The sequence below is a fragment of the Poromitra crassiceps genome, assembly GCF_964638095.1.
Source record: "Poromitra crassiceps genome assembly, chromosome: 4".
Classification (NCBI taxonomy): domain Eukaryota; kingdom Metazoa; phylum Chordata; class Actinopteri; order Beryciformes; family Melamphaidae; genus Poromitra; species Poromitra crassiceps.
The window spans coordinates 34084964-34106365 of NC_139626.1; the positions used below are offsets into that span (position 1 = coordinate 34084964).

The window sequence follows — 21402 nt, forward strand, 5'->3', positions numbered from 1 at the left end:
ATGAAGAGCAGTGTTTACAATTGTAATCATTACATGCAGGGACTTATTTCTGAAAGAAAGATTATCCAACCTTTTATAATGGCATAAATCTTAATCACATAAATTAATATATTATAACATCAAACTCTTGAGCTACTTCTGCTCTCAAATGTCAAAATATAAGCGATGTCATGTATAGTTTTTAAGATATTAACGTTTGTTTGGCGCACACCCTATGAATTTATGTGCACTGACAACAGAGACTTACAAAACGATAGATAGATGGATAAGAGTACTTTATTTATCCCTGCAGGGGAAATTCTGGCGTTACAGCAGCAACATCAATATCAAAGACAGCAATGACAACAAAACAAAATAAACAATACTACAGTACTGTACATGTGCAAAGGAGCAAGACGTGTCATTGTCCTTTATATTATACCATGATATATGATATTATATAATATATGAATCATTCATTCATTTCCATTGCAGTGACTTCAGTGTTGTTGTTTTCTGCAGCGGTCGATGACCTCCATTCCACACTGACCAATCGCCTGAAAGTAGGTTACGTTCGCACATGCGCAGAATCACTCGAGTAATTTGTTGATATCCTGCTTGGTAGGTAGTATTCATTTTTAGACATTTGGCATTTCAAAGCCATCCCAAAATTAGGGGTTTTATTCGCATTGGGCTGCCAAGTTCCCGACAACGTCGTCTATATGACGGGCTGATGGAGGACACACGGGATTTGGTTAGTTAATTTCTTAGCTTTTAGGGCCGTAAGGTTCCGTTAACTGAGGATTTGCTTAGGCTAGCGCTCCTCCTTTGTTGTTATCTTTTTTAATAGTAGCTAGCCAGTGGCCCAGCCAAGTAACGCTAGTTAAAAACTCTCAAGAGCTGAAATAAAATAATGGCGCTGCTTATAGTTTCCGTATATGTATACATGTTCATTAACGTATACGTTGTTCTGAATATAAACTGGAAAAACAGGTTTCCGCTAGCTATGCTAACGTCAGCTAGCAGCCTAGCACTGGGAGTAGTTCAGATAAGGCCGCTCCTATCTTCCATTTAACTAGTTAGCTTCTCTATGCATGTTGTGCATGGTAGTTGATACATAACATTGCTTCAGCTTAGATTTCAGTTTATTAGTGGCATAATAACAAACGTTAAAATAGCCATTGAGGAGGTTCCCTTTAACATAGCAAAGCAGGAACCTGTGATGCACAGATGAGGAAGTAGGCTAAATTAATAATTAAAAAAAATGATTGTAAAGCGTTAACAGTGTTCCGGGTCCTATAGAGCACAGTGGTTCTCAACCTCCATTTGATAAGATTTTGTCACAGGTCCCCCATCTGATGCTTTTAGATGTTTTATGACAGAAAGTGTATGAAACCCATGCCCAAAATAGTCATACAGGCTGTCATTGTGATGTGTTATTACCCATGGATGGAATTAGAGTGAGGGAAAAAATGATACCCCTTTTTGCTAGGGACTCCCTGGAATCCCCTCAAAGGATCATGGGGACCCCATTTTGAGAACCACTATATATATATATATATATATATATATATATATATATATATATATATATATATATATGCACATATACAGACATGCACATTTCATTCTCAGCTTCTTATTGTGCATTATTTATCCACCACAGGCTTTTTGGATTACCGTGTGTGTGTGTGTGTGTGTGTGTATAGATATACCGGTAGATATGTGTGTGTGTGTGTGTGTGTGTGTGTGTGTGTGTATATATATAGATAGATAGATAGATAGATAGATAGATAGAGTACTTTATTCATCCCCGTAGGGAAACTCTGGCGTTACAGCAGCAGTAGCATCAATGACATCAACAACTAATTAAACAATAAAAAAGTTACACAAATTCCCGTAGGTAAGGTGCAGAGCAAAAACAGCAGTATCAACATATTGCTAGAAAGAAGCAAGAAACAATACAATACGTAAATATGCAAACTACATATATATATACTGGTGTGTTTATATATATATATATATATATATATATATATATATATATATATATATATATATATACCGGTATATATTATATATATAAATATAAAATGTATCCACCACAGGCTTTTTGAATTACACAGCCACAGCCAACTTGCCAAATGTTATGCATGACATTATCAAAGAGGCCGCTAAAGCTGTGTTCACACCGAGATATTTATTTTTCTCTCTGTCGCTCGACTGAACCCTTTGGAATCACTCTGTCGCTCTGTTTAAATCGCTCATCAATAGGCACAATAATTGACGGACATCTGGGGGCTATAACGTTACGCAATGTCATGATATTTGTCCACTACGAGCCACCGTAGTTGTTTACAAGCTAACCCTATCAGCGTGCTCCTAATGCGAGCTCTATACCGGTAGTACAGACTTCACTTCATGTCAGCTGTCAGCCTGTCAATGAGCTGTCAATGCGGTTTGTTGCCACACAATAAACCAGCAGTTTGTTCCAAGTCAGTGTGATCCTTGACTCACTCTCACACGGCAGCCAATCAGCGTTGAACAGCGAGCGACTGATGCCAGTGTAATTTTGCTCGAGTTGGGATATTTCATCTCGGGCGACGAGCGTATTTTCTCCCTATCGCTCTGTCTGTGTCGCTCGGACGCCCAGCGAATATACGCTCAATCGCTCGTTTGCATTGACTTTGTATGTAAACTCGATGCCACCGAAAAACTTTAATAGGTCGGTGTGAACGCAGCTTAAGCTCTCCAGTTGGAAAAAGTTGCTTGAGTGCAAAAGTTAAAAAAAAAAAAAAAAAAGTACTCCATCCATTCACGCATGATGCAGCTTGTCTCTGTATTTTTGTGCAGGCTGAACGCACCCCACGTTCAGAACGTAAGCGGAGAGACTCGTTCGGGATGTTTGATGGTTACGACAGCTGCAGCGAGGAGTCCACCAGCAGCTCCAGCTCCGAGGACAGCGAGGATGAGGTGGTTCCCTCCATTCCCGCCAGCTTGCCCATCATCAAGAACAATGGACAGGTCTACACCTACCCCGATGGCAAGGCCGGAATGGGTCAGTACATGGGAACATCTGTCTCTGATTCAGTACACTATGGTATGGATACTATAGAATCAAATACTGTGAATGAATCCTAGGTGGATTCATCAGCATGTTCTAGCCTAATGGATTTCAGCAGATTTTCTGATGCATTTTGTGGTCCTTGTTTCACAGCCACCTGTGAGATGTGTGGGATGGTCGGAGTACGAGACGCTTTTTATTCCAAAACTAAGCGTTTCTGCAGTGTGTCCTGTTCCCGGAGTTATTCGTCAAATTCCAAAAAAGCTAGCATCTTGGCAAGACTCCAGGTAAAATGAAAATTTCTACTATTTTGGAGCGAGCGAAGCATAGGAGTGGATGTGCGTAATAGGCGTAATCAATAGGGATGTCACGATATTTCGTCCCACGAAATTGCTCGATACAAAACGTGACGATATCGTGGAGATGAAAAACTATCTCCCGAGAAAAAGAACCTCTGAACATGCTGCACTGACGGGCCGGCACTGATCTGTATTCTCTCTCTATCTTTTTCATTGCTTTGCTTGAAATGGGGACTAAACCGACGCTCATTAAATAACCGTCAAGATTAAATGCGCTATTTATAGACTAATGCATTGCTGGCGAAGTTTGCGCAACACAATTCACATTTCCCCGTGCGGTTATCCCAATGCGGACCGCGTGTTTCAGTGGATGACAGCAGCGCACTGGCTGTGTGTCTGCCGCCTGCACTGTCAGAGGCGCAGACGGACACTCTGACAGGGAGACCCCGCCGGTCCATGGCAGGCGAGATGTCTCCCCTCATCTCTAAAGACTAGACCTACAGTAGTCTGAAATGAACTAGTTTGTGCTAGGGGTGCACCGATCACGTTTTTTGCCGCCGATCGCCTAGCGGAAATATCTGCCCAACCGATCATCGACCGATCACCGATTACCGATCACCGATATATAAACTCCTCAAAGAAAGTTTGGAAACGTTATTTTAGGTCGATTATTTCTCCCCTTTAATAATACCAATTGCATTGTATTTTATATTGTTAGAAAGCCTGATTAGTGATAGGGCTTTTTTTTATTAAAAAAAATAATAATAATAATAATATAAAAAAATTGCCGATCGCATATTTGAGGTCAAAATCGGCCGATACAGATTGCTTGCCAATCGATCGGTGCACCCCTAGTTTGTGCCATTGTTTCCATGGGCACAACATGTCGGGTAAGCAGTTAATAGTATAGCCTACAAATTAATCTCGCTCTGAATGCGTCTAATGTGCGCATAATAGGCTATCTGTCATTAGGCGATGCAGCTCTGTACTCCCGAAAAAATTTCTAATTGTACGTTACGATTACCATGTCTAATTGTACGAGTAACGTTAACTTGATACTACGTTTCAGTCGTCAATTAACGCTCCGCAACGCTCAACATATAGTGCAGTCAGAGAATTCATTGAAGAGGAATCATCCTCCTCAAGAGGATGACAATTACATATGAAGATAGTAGCCTACAAAATACACAGCTCGTTGCCTGCATAAGTTATTTAAGATATAGATTGTATCAGAATCAGAATCAGAAAGACTTTAATGATCCCCGGGGGGAAATTGGGACAAGTTACAGTAGCTCGCTCACAGAACACACATAGCATAGAATAAGCAGTAGTAAATAGCGATAATTCGATAGTATAGTTTATTTTTCTTTTAGGCCTACCATGCAACAAACGTTTAGTTTGTGACAGTGTGACACATTATATTGCAATATAAGCCAATTATCTTCCATGTCGTTTTCTAGTTATTATAACAATTTCCAACAACAGCATTTGTTTTGCATTTTGTGTATTTCAAATAAGACTATTTTTCCAGTCATATATTTTCGTTATTCAAGTTTTGTAAAAAACTAATAAATATCGTATCGTATCGTTATCGTGAACCCAATATCGTGTATCGTATCGTATTGTGAACTGAGGGTATCGTGACACCCCTAGTAATCAACCTTTTTCATGTGTGCTATTTTGTGTCTAAATGTCAGGAAGTAACAGGTGCAAGCAAAACATTAATAAGGGTTTCCAACTTCCAATCCATTGGTGTTCCAGTGCCGGGGCCCTCGTTAATGTTTTTGTTGCACCTGTGTTACTTCCTGCCTGTGAAAAAGGCGAATGGAACAGGGTGACTCGAGTTTAGACCTACTGTATGTTACACAAATAATGATGTATGCTTTCCTTTTGTAAGGGCAAACCACCGACAAAAAAGGCAAAAGTCTTACAGAAACAGCCTCTCATGGCAAAGTTGGCAGCTTACGCCCAGTACCAAGCAAGTCAACAACAACAAGCCAAATTAAAAGCTGGTAGGTCATCAAAGGATGAGAATGGTGTTTGGGGTAACGGTGCTGCTGTGTTGTAACATTGTCGTTATGCTGTAAGTTCACATTGGTTCTTATTTCTCTCAGTGCCACCCCCTGTCGAAAGCTTTGACTGGGGCCGATACATCTGTAGCAATAACACGTCCGGAGCTCCAGTCAGCTGTTTCAAGCATGTAAGTAAAACAGGAGTGCGACCAGAGCTGCTTGATTGCGTTACATACCCTTTTAGACTGGCCAAAAATCCCACTAATATCCACAAACTAGTGGCATTTTCTTCAGTCTAAAAGTTGCTAAGCCGGGCCGTTTAGCCGATAGAGCGACCCTGCAAGTGAGGTGGGTTTTTACAAAATGATTTCAGACGGACAAGCCCGTCTTTATTGTCACACGATTACAATCAACACATGCACGGAGGGCCACAACACACACATGCTGACGGTGGCCGGTGAAATTTGTCCTCTTCATTTAACCCATCCTGGCTTTGTCCTTTCCTCCGGGGGGCAGGCCAGGAGCAGTGGTCGCTTTCTCGTACAGCGCCCGGGGACCGACTTCGGATGTTGTCGTCACTGGTCAGATGACGATGACGATCTGATCTTCTGCATGTTTTTAATGGGGGGGGGGGGAGTTATATACGGAGGAACCCCCCTGGGGGAGCACGGGGAGAACATGCAAACTCCACACAGACAGAAAGGCCCTTACGACGAGATACCCCACCTGGGCAGTAGGCACTGAAGATATGGGGGGGAACACAACCACAGCGCCCACAGTGTCCCATGCGAGAATCGAACTCAGGACCTTCTGACTGCGAGGCGACAGCTCTACCACTGAGCCACCGTGCCCCCATTTTACGCGACGGCTCTGCACGCCATGGCGATATAAATCTTGGCGGTGGTCCAACGCGTTATTTTCCGACCCTGCTTATCCTCCTCTTTATTTGCCGCCCCTTTCCCAGCGTGAGTCAGTGATTCAGAGAAAAAAGCATCTCAAGGCTCTTTCACACAGGCCTTGAAAGCCGAAAAATGCACGGAAAATAGGATTAGCGCCTCCGATGTGAAAGTCGTGAACGCGCTTTGGTGGACAATTGTTTTACGCCTTTTGTCCCGCGACGGGAGGTAGTAACAGCCCCGGGTTACCTGGCAACCCGCCTCCACTTGAAAGGTCGTCGCAGCGAGCCGGAAAAGGTGCTAATGGTCTGCTCATTCATAAAAAAAATTACAGGGGAAATCACCTCATGTATCAAGAAAGTGCAGGAGTGAAAGTAAAAAAAGTAGCCTATACAATCATGACTGCAGGGACGCCAGGAGGAATGCTCCGTGCGGTTAGGCTTTATGCTCAAACGATGTTGACATTAGTAGGTAGGCTACAATTAACGGATATAATAATAAGCTTCAGAGGGCTATAGCTGTCTGTGGCGAGTTGGTCTGAGGTTATTCCCTCTCGAAATCAGCTCTGTGCATTCCCTTATAAAAACTACGTTAAGTAGTCATGTGCATTTATAGCCTATACTATTCCCCCGACGAACGTTATGCAGACTGCAGCTGTTTGATATGCGGGCGGTCGTGTATCCTTCCAATTTTAGTAGGACACCATATCGATCTGCCCGCCCACCATGCGAGTGCACTATCCTCCCTACTCAGCGGACTAGGAGGGAAGTCTTGTTGAATGAATTCGTTCATCATACAGTAGCCTAGGCTACACTAACCTATGAAAATATACATTTGGGCTAGGAGGAGCAGGAAATCCCTCCGCTCGCCTTTCAATCCGGGAGCAGGGGATTTCACCTGAAAGTACACAGCAGCACGGTAATGTGGCCATGCTGCTTGGCTCTGTGTGAAAGCAATTTCTGTGGCGAGGCGGCTGGCTTTACGGGACTCCTAAACGGCAATTTTTGCGCGATCTGTGTGTGAAAGAGCCTTCAGTCTCATGCACGAGTGCACCCCACCCCACACAGCCCAGGCACACAGTTAGCCAGAATATAACACTATATATATCCACCCCACACAGCCCAGGCACACAGTTAGCCAGAATATAACACTATATATATCCACCCCACACAGCCCAGGCACACAGTTAGCCAGAATATAACACTATATATATCCACCCCACAGCCCAGGCACACAGTTAGCCAGAATAGAAGTACCGTAAGTAAGTCCGCTTTAGCTCTTTAAAAATCAAACCCTCGTTGTAACGTTCACGTTTTGAATACAGCCACAGTTTCACTCCATATGTAATCTTAACATCACAAGTATTTTGGTACAATGTTTGTGGCTTCGTTTGTTGAAACACCTTTTCTCCTCCAACGTGCATCAGTTTTAACCGGAAGTTTCCATTTTGTTTTGGCTGGCCTGACGCTGGCCCGAAGACATGCTGAAACTTATGGGGTTCAGAGTGCGATATAAAAGTTTAAAAGGCGATGCTGCTGCTGCTGCTGCTACCCCCTGCTGCTTTCCCGCCTAACAAAAAAACGTGTATTAGTGGGACTTTTGATGTAAAAAAGGTAATGGTGAATTATGTTTAATTGTTGGCTGAATAACTTCAGTGCTTACCCATGGCCCTTGAACTTTGACACCTCTGTGCTCCAGGCTCCCATGGGTACATGCTGGGGAGACATAGAAGAAGGAGTGAGAGTTGAAGTAATCAACTCTGACACCAACCTGTCCAATAAAGTGTACTGGATTGCAGCAATTGTCAAACTAGCAGGTAAGACTACTTTTAGCAGCAGTTTTTAGCCTGGTAAACCAGCCAGTCACATGAACTCACATTTCATTTCGTTCTACCAGACCGTCTGGCCTCAAGCCCTGGGAGGGTGTTTGCAGAAATTGCAAAGTGCTCTAGTTGACGTGACCGGCCAATCAGGAACGCCGCTGGCAAACAGTATTGGCTGCCTCCGTGGCTGTCCACCTCGCGCAGTAACGTCAACGTTTGTCGAGTTTAAACAGCCATAAAGTGCAGTTATTGCAGAAATAGACTCAATAACAACAATTAAACAAGTACAGTTGTATGCAACAGCAGAGTTTCTCGGTGGAAAATAAGTTTTTACCGTTCTCCCGAGTGGATTTGGAGTTGACATGATCCAACGCTGATTGGCTGAAGGAGTTGTCTGTCAAGGCAAGTACACCTGCCCAACTCCTCCGCCCACTGCAAACACTGGGTGGAAGCTGGAGGCCAGACAGTCTGGTAGAATGAAATGAAATGTGAGTTCACATGAGTGGCTGGTTTACCAGGCTAGGAAGTTGTGGTTAAAGGAAAAAATCCACCCAATAACTACGTAACTGTTTAAAATAAATAACAGTGTTAAAAAACAGCTATTGGCGTTGTAGCTTGCATTCTTGGGTCAATTTTATCCATCTTCCATGACTGTTTGAATAGCTTTCGATTGTGTTGCATGCTGTTCCCCAGGGTTCAAGGCTCTCCTGCGGTATGAGGGCTTCGACAACGACACCAGCAAGGACTTCTGGTGTAATCTGTGTGTACCGGACATCCACCCAGTGGGGTGGTGCGCTTCCAGCGGAAAGCCCCTTGTACCTCCAAAAAGTCAGTCTTATCCCAATCTGTATAGTTCACAGTCTTGGTCTTTAACAATAAACGATCCATAAAAAGTTTTGTGTTCTCGGCAGTTATGGTGCTAATTGTTGCGGTTATTATTGTCATCTCCCCTACAGCCATACAGCACAAGTACTCGAACTGGAAAGCCTTTCTTGTGAAGCGTCTCACTGGAGCTAAAACACTGCCAGCTGACTTTGCTGCCAAGGTGAGACACAGAAATACCTAGAAGTTAGATTTTCACTGATGCAGCTTTTTGAAGGCCAATGCTGATGACACCGTTATTTTGTGCTGATTTTCAATATTTTCATTGTGATAACTTTCATGCAAAAAAATAAAACTTTTTAGCGCGTATTTAGTATTTTCTCCACAATTGTATTTGTGTTAATATTTTAGTAATATACATATTAGGGATGTTCATTTTGAACAATTTCCATAATCGAAAATCGAGAAAATTAACGATTGATTATCGATAGCATAATAATAATAATAATAATAATATATATATATATATTTTTTACTCTGGTCTGGTAATAACGTTGCGCGTTCTCGGCCAGCTATAATAGCGATGCCGCTGTGTAGTAAGAATATCAGACACTAGCGCTGTGGCCAGGTAAACAAACATGTTACATGTCAGGTTACATGATGTAAGGCAATCGGCGTCTTCCAGCTTAGCTGACAGCACAAGAGTCAAATCAACAGCAGACCACTGGGTGTGTTTGCTTGTGTCCCCGGTGTGACTGTTTAAAACAGTTTTGTTGGCACAAAGGCCCGTGCCCAGCCAGAAAACTAGAGACTATATGAAGCTCCACCTCACGTTAGTCGGCTGTGCAATGGAGTGGGGCGAGGAGGAACGAATTCCACCCAAACCTAGTCCGCAAAAAAAAAAATAATAATAATAATAATAATAATAATAATAATCATCGATCAAAATTCCACATGATCGAATCAATTCCTTAACGATCAATTATCGATTTTCGATAATTGATGATCATCCCTAATACATATATAAGGCTCCTGTACACCATCTACTTGCAAATCACAATTTAATATAGCGACGTTTTGGTCAAAGACCTTCAACTCATCAAACATTACACAACCATTTTGTTGGGCTGGAAAGCCCACTGAAACCCATGATGATCATGACAATAACACAAATAAATCTCTCATTCTATACGATCAAATGGCTCATTAGAATCAATTCAGGTTAAGGGCTTCCCATAGACAACCAGTGGAGTATTGATCAATTCTACAATAAATATGTGATCAATCAAACTGCATCATATTGATTGGACTATTCTCTGGCTTGTGGATCAAATTTTGCCTCTGTTCGTCAAATCCATGCATCCAGGGACCCTGCAGCTATTTCCAAATCAGTTAGATTCAGTCATACAACTTAATAAAAAATATATATATTTTGTGGCATTGCCCTGCAGTCAAGTCCTTTTGGACAGAGGTGTTTAATTTGATTGCGGTACAATTTAATATAAATATTTCCCCTTGTCCGGCAGTTTGCCCGCTAGGGCATTGGTTCCCAAACTGTGGCTCAGCCTGGTGGTCCACCAGAGCATTCACTCTCGTCTCTTCTCTCTCTCCCTCTCTCTCTCTCTCTCTCTCTCTCTCAAAAGTCGCTGCTGTAAATCTGTTCTTCGCAATAAAAATCCTCCAGTTAGTTTGTCAATGAAAGCCTGCCTGCCTCAGCACTCAGCAGGAATGTTTCAACACGCTCCTCATACGAGTGAAAGTGATCAGCTTGAAACAGTAAAATAGCAGATATCAAACAGAAACTAACCTAAAAAAGAGAGAAACGAAGCTAAAGCTGCAAAATAGCCTACAGCCTTTTAAAAGGGTATTTTCCTGGTTCGCTCGCAGACATGCTTGTTTTGAAGGGGAGAAGGCAGAAAGGGGGATGAAGTGAGACTGTACTACATGCAGTGGCCACTGCGTCTCACTGGAGTCTGTCTGAATGCAGCATAACACTCCAAATTTTGGCAAAATTTTGGCGAGGATTAAAAAAAAAACATTTTCAAAGGGGTCCTCTTTTTCACAGCCTAATGTTGGCGGGTGTGTGTTTTGAACCAGTAGCCTTGTTATGTTGTTATTTCATTTCTGATGCATGGTTAAATCAGCAAATTTGATTTCATGAGGGGGGAAAAAAGGTTGGTATCAACAGTTGTCCCTCGGAAATTTGGTTTGGTACATAGTGGTACTTGATCTGAAAAATAAAATCAATCCATGCATCCTCTCCCCCTCAGGTACACGAGAACCTGCAGTTCCCCTTTAAGAAGCTGATGCGGGTGGAGGTGGTGGACAAGAACCACCTGTGCCGAACACGGGTGGCCCTGGTGGAGCAGGTGATCGGCGGGCGCCTCCGGCTGGTGTACGAGGAGAGCCTGGACGGCTCCGACGACTTCTGGTGCCACATGTTCAGCCCCCTCATCCACAACATCGGCTGGTCGCGCAGCATCGGACACCGCTTCAAACGATCCGGTAACAAATCTGCTAGCACTTCACTTGAACTGGTGCTGCTCATAAGGCATCAGTGTCAGAGCGTGGTAGTAAACACCGTGCAAAACATTCATGGGGTTAGATAAAGTATTTTATTTATTTGTTTGTTTGATTGTTTATTTATTTATCCATCCTTTATTTAGTATCAGGAAACTGTATAGATAATGGCGTAAAATAAAGGTGTAATTTTTCAGATATTTCCTTTCTTTACTAATTTATATTTATTGTTTATATTATTATATTCTTTATTTATTGGATTTTAAAGTATGTACATCACACAAGATATCACAATAACACTCATAAATACAAGAAAAAACACAAATAATTAAAAAAGAAAATTGTGATACATGTCAATCAAGTGTTACATGATTGTCTGATTATATTGGAAGAAAAGTTGATCTTTGCTGAAGTTGGGTTTTGTATCTATCACAATACCCTTCGAGTATTGTTTAATAATTGACCAATAATCCCACGGTTACATGGCATGAAGCATGGATTGCAGAAATATTTGGATACTTAGCATCACTTTTTTTTTTTTGCATGTTGCAATCTGTCATTTTGAATGTCAATGTGTGTTAGCGAGTATGAGGTTTATTTCCAAGACGGTCACTTTTATTTGAGGGGATTTTTAAAGATTCCAGAGGATCGGTTAAAAAAATTGGGTTTCTAAATGGTCCGCCAGTTCAGGAGGTGTGCCAGAAGTACTGTATTTGGATTAACATTTTATTAATCAATGACATGATCACAATAAAAAAGACATCTGGATGTGATTAGCATCGTTTCATTAACTATTTGTTAATGAGCGTGACTTTCAACGTTTAGAGAGACAATTGTTGTATGTCTTTTCTCAGAGGCAGTTGATGTTCCTCGAAGCCCAACCAATCCTCAGCTGCCACTGTCTGTACTTTTACCCTTATAGTATTTTAAGTCATTTCAAGTCATTGAATGCTTGTGGACCTCCTTTTTCTTTAGGTTGTAGAAGCACCTCTGTCACAAGCATGATGAAGTCATTCTGATCTGCCAATTTCTTATTTTTCAGATATCACAAAGAAAATGGAGGGTCAAGCTGATGCCGCTCCACAGCTTTTCCAGAAGGTGGGGGGAAAAACAGTTTTTTTTATCATGATAAATCGATACAATTAATCATGATTCTATTGAAAGGCGGACGTCAATAAACAATAATATTGAGTTATTGCTAGGGATGGGCATTTTAAGTAATTTAAATACTCAAGTATTCTCCTTCTATTATGAACACAGTCTATCAATCATCATTGTATCTGTTGTATTTGTGTCAGGTGAAAGAACCTGTTTTCAGGTTCTATCTATCAGCTTGTATCTGTTGTATTTGTGTCAGGTGAAAGAACCTGTTTTCAGGTTCTATCTATCAGCTTGTATCTGTTGTATTTGTGTCAGGTGAAATAACCTGTTTTCAGGTTCTATCAGCTCGTATCTGTTGTATTTGTGTCAGGTGACATAACCTGTTTTCAGGTTCTATCAGCTCGTATTTGTGTCAGGTGAAATAACCTGTTTTCAGGTTCTATCTATCAGCTTGTATCTGTTGTATTTGTGTCAGGTGAAATAACCTGTTTTCAGGTTCTATCTATCAGCTTATATCTGTTGTATTTGTGTCAGGTGAAATAACCTGATTTCAGGTTCTATCTATCAGCTTATATCTGTTGTATTTGTGTCAGGTGACATAACCTGTTTTCAGGTTCTATCAGCTCGTATTTGTGTCAGGTGAAATAACCTGTTTTCAGGTTCTATCTATCAGCTTGTATCTGTTGTATTTGTGTCAGGTGAAAGAACCTGTTTTCAGGTTCTATCTATCAGCTTATATCTGTTGTATTTGTGTCAGGTGAAATAACCTGATTTCAGGTTCTATCAGCTCGTATCTGTTGTATTTGTGTCAGGTGAAAGAACCTGTTTTCAGGTTCTATCTATCAGCTTGTATCTGTTGTATTTGTGTCAGGTGAAAGAACCTGTTTTCAGGTTCTATCAGCTCGTATCTGTTGTATTTGTGTCAGGTGAAATAACCTGATTTCAGGTTCTATCTATCAGCTCGTATCTGTTGTATTTGTGTCAGGTGACATAACCTGTTTTCAGGTTCTATCAGCTCGTATTTGTGTCAGGTGAAAGATCCTGTTTTCAGGTTCTATCTATCAGCTTGTATCTGTTGTATTTGTGTCAGGTGAAAGAACCTGTTTTCAGGTTCTATCTATCAGCTTGTATCTGTTGTATTTGTGTCAGGTGAAAGAACCTGTTTTCAGGTTCTATCTATCAGCTTGTATCTGTTGTATTTGTGTCAGGTGAAAGAACCTGTTTTCAGGTTCTATCTATCAGCTTGTATCTGTTGTATTTGTGTCAGGTGAAAGAACCTGTTTTCAGGTTCTATCTATCAGCTTGTATCTGTTGTATTTGTGTCAGGTGAAAGAACCTGTTTTCAGGTTCTATATCAGCTTGTATCTGTTGTATTTGTGTCAGGTGAAAGATGTGGACCAGAGTGGGGATTGGTTCAAGGACGGGATGAAGCTAGAGGCCATTGACCCCCTCAACCTCTCCGCTATATGTGTAGCCACTGTAAGAAAGGTGAGTCAGCTCTATATGTGTAGCCACTGTAACAAAGGTGAGTCAGCTCTATATGTGTAGCCACTGTAAGAAAGGTGAGTCACCTCTATGTGTAGCCACTGTAAGAAAGGTGAGTCAGCTATATATGTGTAGCCACTGTAAGAAAGGTGAGTCAGCTTCTATATGTGTAGCCACTGTAAGAAAGGTGAGTCAGCTCTATATGTGTAGCCACCGTAAGAAAGGTGAGTCAGCTTCTATATGTGTAGCCACCGTAAGAAAGGTGAGTCAGCTTCTATATGTGTAGCCACCGTAAGAAAGGTGAGTCAGCTCTATATGTGTAGCCACTGTAAGAAAGGTGAGTCAGCTCTATATGTGTAGCCACTGTAAGAAAGGTGAGTCAGCTCTATATGTGTAGCCACTGTAAGAAAGGTGAGTCAGCTCTATATGTGTAGCCACTGTAAGAAAGGTGAGGGTGAGTCAGCTCTATATGTGTAGCCACTGTAAGAAAGGTGAGTCAGCTCTATATGTGTAGCCACTGTAAGAAAGGTGAGTCAGCTTCTATATGTATAGCCACTGTAAGAAAGGTGAGTCAGCTCTATATGTGTAGCCACTGTAAGAAAGGTGAGTCAGTTTCTATATGTATAGCCACTGTAAGAAAGGTGAGTCAGCTTCTATATGTATAGCCACTGTAAGAAAGGTGAGTCAGCTTCTATATGTATAGCCACTGTAAAAAAGGTGAGTCAGTTTCTATATGTATAGCCACTGTAAGAAAGGTGAGTCAGTTTCTATATGTGTAGCCACTGTAAGAAAGGTGAGTCAGCTTCTATGTGTAGCCACTGTAAGAAAGGTGAGTCAGCTCTATATGTGTAGCCACTGTAAGAAAGGTGAGTCAGCTCTATATGTGTAGCCACTGTAAGAAAGGTGAGTCAGCTCTATATGTGTAGCCACTGTAAGAAAGGTGAGTCAGCTTCAAGTGTCCGCATTAAAGACCTTTACACACCAAGAGCGACATGAATAAACAGGAAAATTCAAATATATTCACAACAAACGCACCACGATTTTGTGGAACAAACCATCACGGCATGAAAAAAATGGAGTAGCGACGACATGCTTTTGAGGAGAGAGTTCCACTGTTTGGCAGAGGAGCTGAAGTTGTACCACAATAATAACAGAAGTAATCACTGAAATAGGTGCACATTTTGCGACGTGAGGGCATTTGTGTCAGGAATGTGGTAATGGAGCTTAAAATGTCCCTCCCTCCTGTCTGTCTGATTTGTGATGGAAGTGATGTCACTCAGGCAGGGGTGTGTGTGTGTGTGTGTGTTGAATGCATTTGCAATAGACCCTTCTCACGGGGGCCATTTTGTGTCGAGAAGCCAGGGTAAACACAGGTGCAAGCAAAACACGAATGAGGGTTTCCAACTTCCATGATTGGGATTTGGAAACCCTCATTAGTGTTTTGCTTGCACCTGTGTTTACCCTGGCTTCTCGACACAAAATGGCCCCCGTGAGAAGGGTCTATTGTTCAACTGTGAGATTGGCTAAGTGCAGGGTCATGGAAAACCTGGAAAAGTCATGGAAATTTTAAATACAATTTCCAGGTCTTGGAAAAGTCATGGAAAAAAATAAAATCCCCCAACGTTTTGGAAAAGTCATGGAAATGTGTTTAATAAATATTTTCATGCCATTCATTTATGCCGAGTTTGAAATAATGTGTGTGCTTTTAAAAGAAATAATGTAGCGTTACGTGACAGTGGGGTAGTCAGTGTGTCCGTGTGGCGGGTGTGTGCAGCTGGCAGCACCACGTGCTCTGACTCCCAGCCGTGGGCGTTCGCCCTCTCTCACTCATTTCAGTGCTGTAGCTTAGCTTCAGCACAACAAACATGGCTGCTCTGACCACACGCGGTCTTGTCTTGGACATGCACAGAGATCGAAATATGGAATTATTTTCGCTTACGTTACGTTGCTGACAGGCTCTTTGTGCTTATCCACCAATGCGGGGGTTTTCATTGCCAATTCTAAACTTTCTCTTCCTATATGAAAACCACTTGGGCGAATTGTGTTTCTGATGACATTTGATGCCTACAATAAGCCATGCTGTGTCTCCCTGTGCCTTTGTTTTGGGTTTACAACCGTTCGTTTAAATTCTTTAAGAGATCAGATAGGAGTTCGGGAGGACCTCATTTGCACAAAGTATAAAGCTCTATACTTTATGCAAGGAGTGATGCAAAGTTGAGCAATTGTGCACTGAGTGACGTCACTCGAGCACTCCATGATGTGATCAGTGATGGTCATTCGAGCAATTGTGATGTCATCAGTGATGCGAAGTTGAGCAATTGTGCCAATAGAGCAGGCGAGGCCACGCAGCAGCCGAGCTGCGGGCGACTATGCGAGCCCGCACAACGGGCGAGTCCTAGCGAGCCCGCGCACGCGAGATTTGTAGTATGTATATATGTATATGTAAATATCTTATCTTCCGAGTGCGGCATGCCCCAAATCAGTTCGCATCTTTGTCTGGTTATCCGTTTGTATAAGCACACATATAGATGGTTTTAACTTAACAACAAAAACATTCTAAATTGAACCCCCGCTCACTTCCTGTTGCAGTGTTTGCTATGGACATAAAAGAAAAAAAAACATTCAAGTGCAGGACTGACCATTCCGTGAAAACCGTCTATACAGCTGAGCAGCGAAAACAAAAGTAACGATGTCAAGTGAATATTTCTGCAGTTTGCCGAATGCTGAGAAAAAGGAAGTGCTGTGGGGTTGCGCTCTGGTGAAAACCGTCTATATAATGAAATAATAATCATGAACAAAAAAAAGTTTTAAGCAGGTGTTCAAACCTTTGACTTGTCTGTGCCCAAAACACACTGGGGCGCTGCAGCACCGCGGTGCGTCATACACGAGTCACAGCGCTGGTGTGCTCCAAATATTTCCCCAAGGTTGGCAGGTCTGCTCTTTGTCTTTAAAGGTCTTAAATGTCAGAAAAGCAGGTTTCATGCCAGAAAGGAGGGGGTGGTGGTGTTTTGTTTGTTGCTTGGTGTCCTGCTCCTCCACACTAAGTTCAGACGTTCTCTGCAGGTGCTGGCAGATGGGTACCTCATGATTGGGATCGACGGCTCCGAGGCGGTGGACGGCTCCGACTGGTTCTGCTACCACGCCACCTCCCCCTCCATCTTCCCTGTCGGCTTCTGTGAAATCAACAGCATCGAGCTCACGCCCCCTAGAGGTACGCTCACATCCCCATCCGCAAAGCAGTCTTAAGCAAACCTTTTTCTTAGAAATTGAAATTGTCACTCGCTCACATTCCCAGTAGCCAGAGAGTTTGTTACATGCTTATCTCTCCAAAGCTTAGGAGAGAGAGGGGTTAGTCACCTGCCTGTGGCTTTGCAGTGTCCTGGTCTCACCACTGACTCTGTTCCCCAGGGTACACTAAACTCACCACTGACTCTGTTCCCCAGGGTACACTAAACTCACCACTGACTCTGTTCCCCAGGGTACACTAAACTCACCACTGACTCTGTTCCCCAGGGTACACTAAACTCACCACTGACTCTGTTCCCCAGGGTACACTAAACTTCCATTGAAATGGTTTGACTACCTCAGAGAAATGGGTTCAATAGCAGCTCCTGTCAAGCTCTTTAACAAGGTAGGCCTTATTCAATGCTTATACCACCTTGTCTCTCTTTGTTTTTCTCAAATATCCTTTGCTCTTAAAGCCACTTTTACTACCTTGCCACCAATTCTCTATGATGATGTCTTTCTTTTTGCGTGCGTGTGCGTGATTCCAGTCCTCAGTTCTGAATAGCTGAAAATAGTTTAGTTTGAAGGTGTAAAATTGGCTTTAATTTAATTTTTCATTCAGGTGAATTTCAATGCCATTTAGAGCGAATATGTGTCCTCCTGTTACCTCATTCCATTCCTGTGTGTTTGTGATGCCTGTATATATTTTTTTTCACCTTCTGTCTGAGTATCCTGAGGGCGCCAGGATCTGTCAAGGTCTGTCTAGCACCAGGCCAGGATCTGTCTAGCTGTTCTAAAATCACTTCACACTGGCCTGTGCATGGTTGGCGATGTTCTCATATTTAATCGTGTAAAATTCTCACTTCTTCTCGTTTGCCCCCTCGTGTCCCGTCCAGGATGTTCCCAACCACGGCTTCCGGCAGGGCATGAAGCTGGAGGCGGTGGACCTGATGGAGCCACGGTTGGTGTGCGTTGCCACGGTGACACGCATCGTCCACCGGCTGCTGAGGATCCACTTTGACGGCTGGGAGGACGAGTACGACCAGTGGGTGGACTGCCAGTCCCCCGATCTCTACCCCGTGGGCTGGTGTCAGCTCACGGGATACCAGCTGCAACCCCCTGCCGCACAGAGTGAGAGCGCACGCACGTGCACACATGCGCACACGCAACACACACACACACACACACACACACACACACACACACACAAATAAGGTGTTGCTTCTTAAAATATAAAGTGCCTTTACCTCATAGTATCTACATCTGTTAGCTGAATATATTATGACAATAGTTTTTTTTACAATCCATAGACACTGAATATACAGAACAAAAATATAAATGCAACACTTTTAATTTTGCTCCCATTTTTCATGAGTTGAAATAATAGATCTAAGACTTTCTATGCACACAAAATACTTATTTCTCTCAAATTATGGTTGATAAATGTGTTTAAATCCGTGTTCTTAATCCATCCACCTGACAGGTGTGGCATATCAAGAAGCTGATTAAACAGCATGATTATTGCACAGGTGTGCCTTGTGCCTTTGCCTGCTCACAATAAAAGGCCACTCTAAAATGTGCAGTTTGATCAGGGGAGCGTGCAATTGGCCTGCTGACTGCAGGAATGTCCACCGCTGGGTCCACCCATTCTTTGCAGGGTATTCGCGGGGTCTTGAAAAGTATTCAAAGTTGATCAATCAATTTAGGGAAAATTAAGGCCCTTAAAAATATGAAAGTCTTAATTGCCATTTGATGAGGTATTACATTTTGTAGCTATTGTTCTAATTGTGTTAAATGAGCATAATGATATCGTCTCATATCGATCGCAGACGCCTGAATTGAATCAAAATTGTATCGTGGCAGACTTTGTGATATCAGCAAATATCGTATTGTAATCCAAAGAATCTGTGTGAGAATCAGAGTGAAACACAAGGAATCGACCTATATACAAGCCCCCTACGAGCGCTGTTATTCAGCTTTTCACTGAGCTGTTATTCAGCTTTTCACTGAGCTGTTATTCAGCTTTTCACTGAGCATGCCGACAGATTTTCGATGCAAGTCGAAAGTCTGTCTCGAGAGTTTAGGACAGACAAGACATGGATGTAGACTGCTGACTTGTTGGTGGAGGCATACAACCACGATATGGTATTTCTAGTTCAAGTTCAATTTATTGTCTGAAGTGTGTCTTTTCTTTCCCAGTCTATTCACCTTATGTAGCCACGCCCATTTGACCCGGTTGTGTGGCCGTATCAAAACTTCCGGCTAAAAATAATAATAAAATAAAATAAAAAAATTACTGCGCTGCTCCAATATAATCTAACTCTGAATTAACTAATAATTTAGCCAATTGTATGCAACATACCAAATAAAAGCAAACGGCAATGTCTAAGAATGCAACGCCATGTAACTGGCTCGTTAAGTCTCGCATTCCAGGGAATTACGTTAATGTCTGCGGGTCTTATTGACGTTAGTGGCTCGCGCTGCCTCGGAGGAGAGACAACTATCTGAAGCTTTCTTTGTTGGAGTCCAGGTATGTTTTACAAGAAAGTGCTCGTCATTGTCGACGATAACGTTATCTGACCTGGCTAACAGTGGATACTCGCTTGCTTGCTGTGTACCGGCTCAAAGTAGTAGGCTACGTTCTTTATTTTACCCCTTCACTGTCCGCTCCAAAAACAACTCTCTTATTTTGCACCGTGACCGCCGGAAGTGTTAAAAGGACCCGGAAGAATTTGGCCCACTGTAAGGTCTGAACATAAGGTGAATAGCCTATGGTTTATTGTCTGAAGTGTGTATTTTCAGCCTATGGTTTTATTTCAGGTAACAGAGAGATGCCGCCATCTTTGCCCAAGCAGAAGAAGAAGGCCCAGCAGTACAAAGGCCAAAAGAAAAGTGAGTCCTCTCTCCTCCTCTCTCATCCATCCATCGCTTCCTTCACCACCTCCTTTCCCTGTCCTCTTATCTCCACCGGTTACCCCTGTGGTGGCAATTTGGCTGCTCTCTGATTGGTCGACATCCGTTTTGGCGTGTGTGCAAAATATTGTCATTGGACAGATTGTTACATTTGCAGAATGTTGCTGAGCATGTTGAAAGCAGTTTGATAGTTTGTTACAGTTGCTATAGATTTGCTGTTAGCTAACAGTCCATCTGCTTACTTGGGTCTGGCAGTCTGAGTACATCTTACCAGGATTTTATTCAGATGGTCATATCAGCATAAGTACTATAATAACAGATCCATTAGAGATTTGTCCCTAAGCTCTAACCTTTTTCTAACTTGTCTGCCTAATCTTCAATCTAAAAACACTCATCACACTTCAGAAATGAACCCTTGTATGTAATAAGCCCCTGGTAGCTGCTCACCCCTGGTCTGGCTTGGTGTTTAGAGAGGAAGATTCCGGTTGGTCGACGGCCCTTCAGTCAGGCCGGCAGGAGGAGGAGCTTCTCGGGGGATGAAGAGCAGAGCCCGCCCCCCTACCCTGCCCAGGGCCCCGCACGGCCCCGGCCCCGCACCCACCTCCACCAAACCCACAACAAACCAGGTAAAACGGCGCACTTAACCATAGGCTCCCAGGGCACCGACGGTCTGGAGCCCTCTAGGGCCCCACTGTGGAGCTCTTTTGTGGGCATTGCATTCTGATTCATATTCCTCTGTCATTTTCATTGATGTTTCCCACGTAAATGTAAGTTTAGAGTTGCACTGCACTGTAGGGATGGAACGTCTGCTTATCTCATGAGAACGGTTTCGTATTTCTGAGACACAAATCCTTCTATCGATGGTATTGGCTTAGCTTAATAATAATAATAATGATTGGATTTATATAGCGCTTTTCTAGACACCCAAAGCGCTTCACAGGAATCATTATTCATTCACACCATTCGTACCAGTGGTGGTAAGCTACGGGTGATGTAGCCACAGCTGCCCTGGGGAAGACTGACGGAAGCGTGGCAGCCATTTCGCGCCTACGGCCCCTCCGACCACCACCAACATTCATAGACATTCATACCCATTCATACGAGGCAATGAGGGTTAAGTGTCTTGCCCAAGGACACAACGACAACAGCTGGGAGGGAGCGGGATTCGAACCGCCAACCCTTGAGTCATTGGCCGACCTGCTCTACCTCCCGAGCTAATGCCGTCCCTCAGCTTGCTACAATGTAAACAACAATTTTAAAATGT

At 42.8% G+C, this 21402-nt stretch overlaps 1 protein-coding gene across 1 annotated transcript in view; it reads left to right on the top strand.

The window, feature by feature from the left end:
• The first annotated feature begins 622 nt into the window (after positions 1–622).
• Positions 623–21402, top strand: part of mbtd1 (mbt domain containing 1) — a 28001-nt gene continuing 7221 nt past the window's right edge. Inside the window, exons 1-16 of the mRNA XM_083635162.1 lie at positions 623–733; positions 2833–3037; positions 3197–3330; positions 5240–5354; positions 5457–5542; positions 7949–8066; positions 8766–8900; positions 9029–9117; positions 11165–11399; positions 12457–12512; positions 13899–14003; positions 17064–17211; positions 17549–17631; positions 18122–18356; positions 20046–20117; positions 20609–20764. Of these exons, the coding sequence (XP_083491288.1) occupies positions 713–733; positions 2833–3037; positions 3197–3330; positions 5240–5354; positions 5457–5542; positions 7949–8066; positions 8766–8900; positions 9029–9117; positions 11165–11399; positions 12457–12512; positions 13899–14003; positions 17064–17211; positions 17549–17631; positions 18122–18356; positions 20046–20117; positions 20609–20764 (1993 nt within the window). The 5' untranslated portion in view covers positions 623–712. The remainder of the gene's footprint in view (positions 734–2832; positions 3038–3196; positions 3331–5239; positions 5355–5456; positions 5543–7948; positions 8067–8765; positions 8901–9028; positions 9118–11164; positions 11400–12456; positions 12513–13898; positions 14004–17063; positions 17212–17548; positions 17632–18121; positions 18357–20045; positions 20118–20608; positions 20765–21402) is intronic.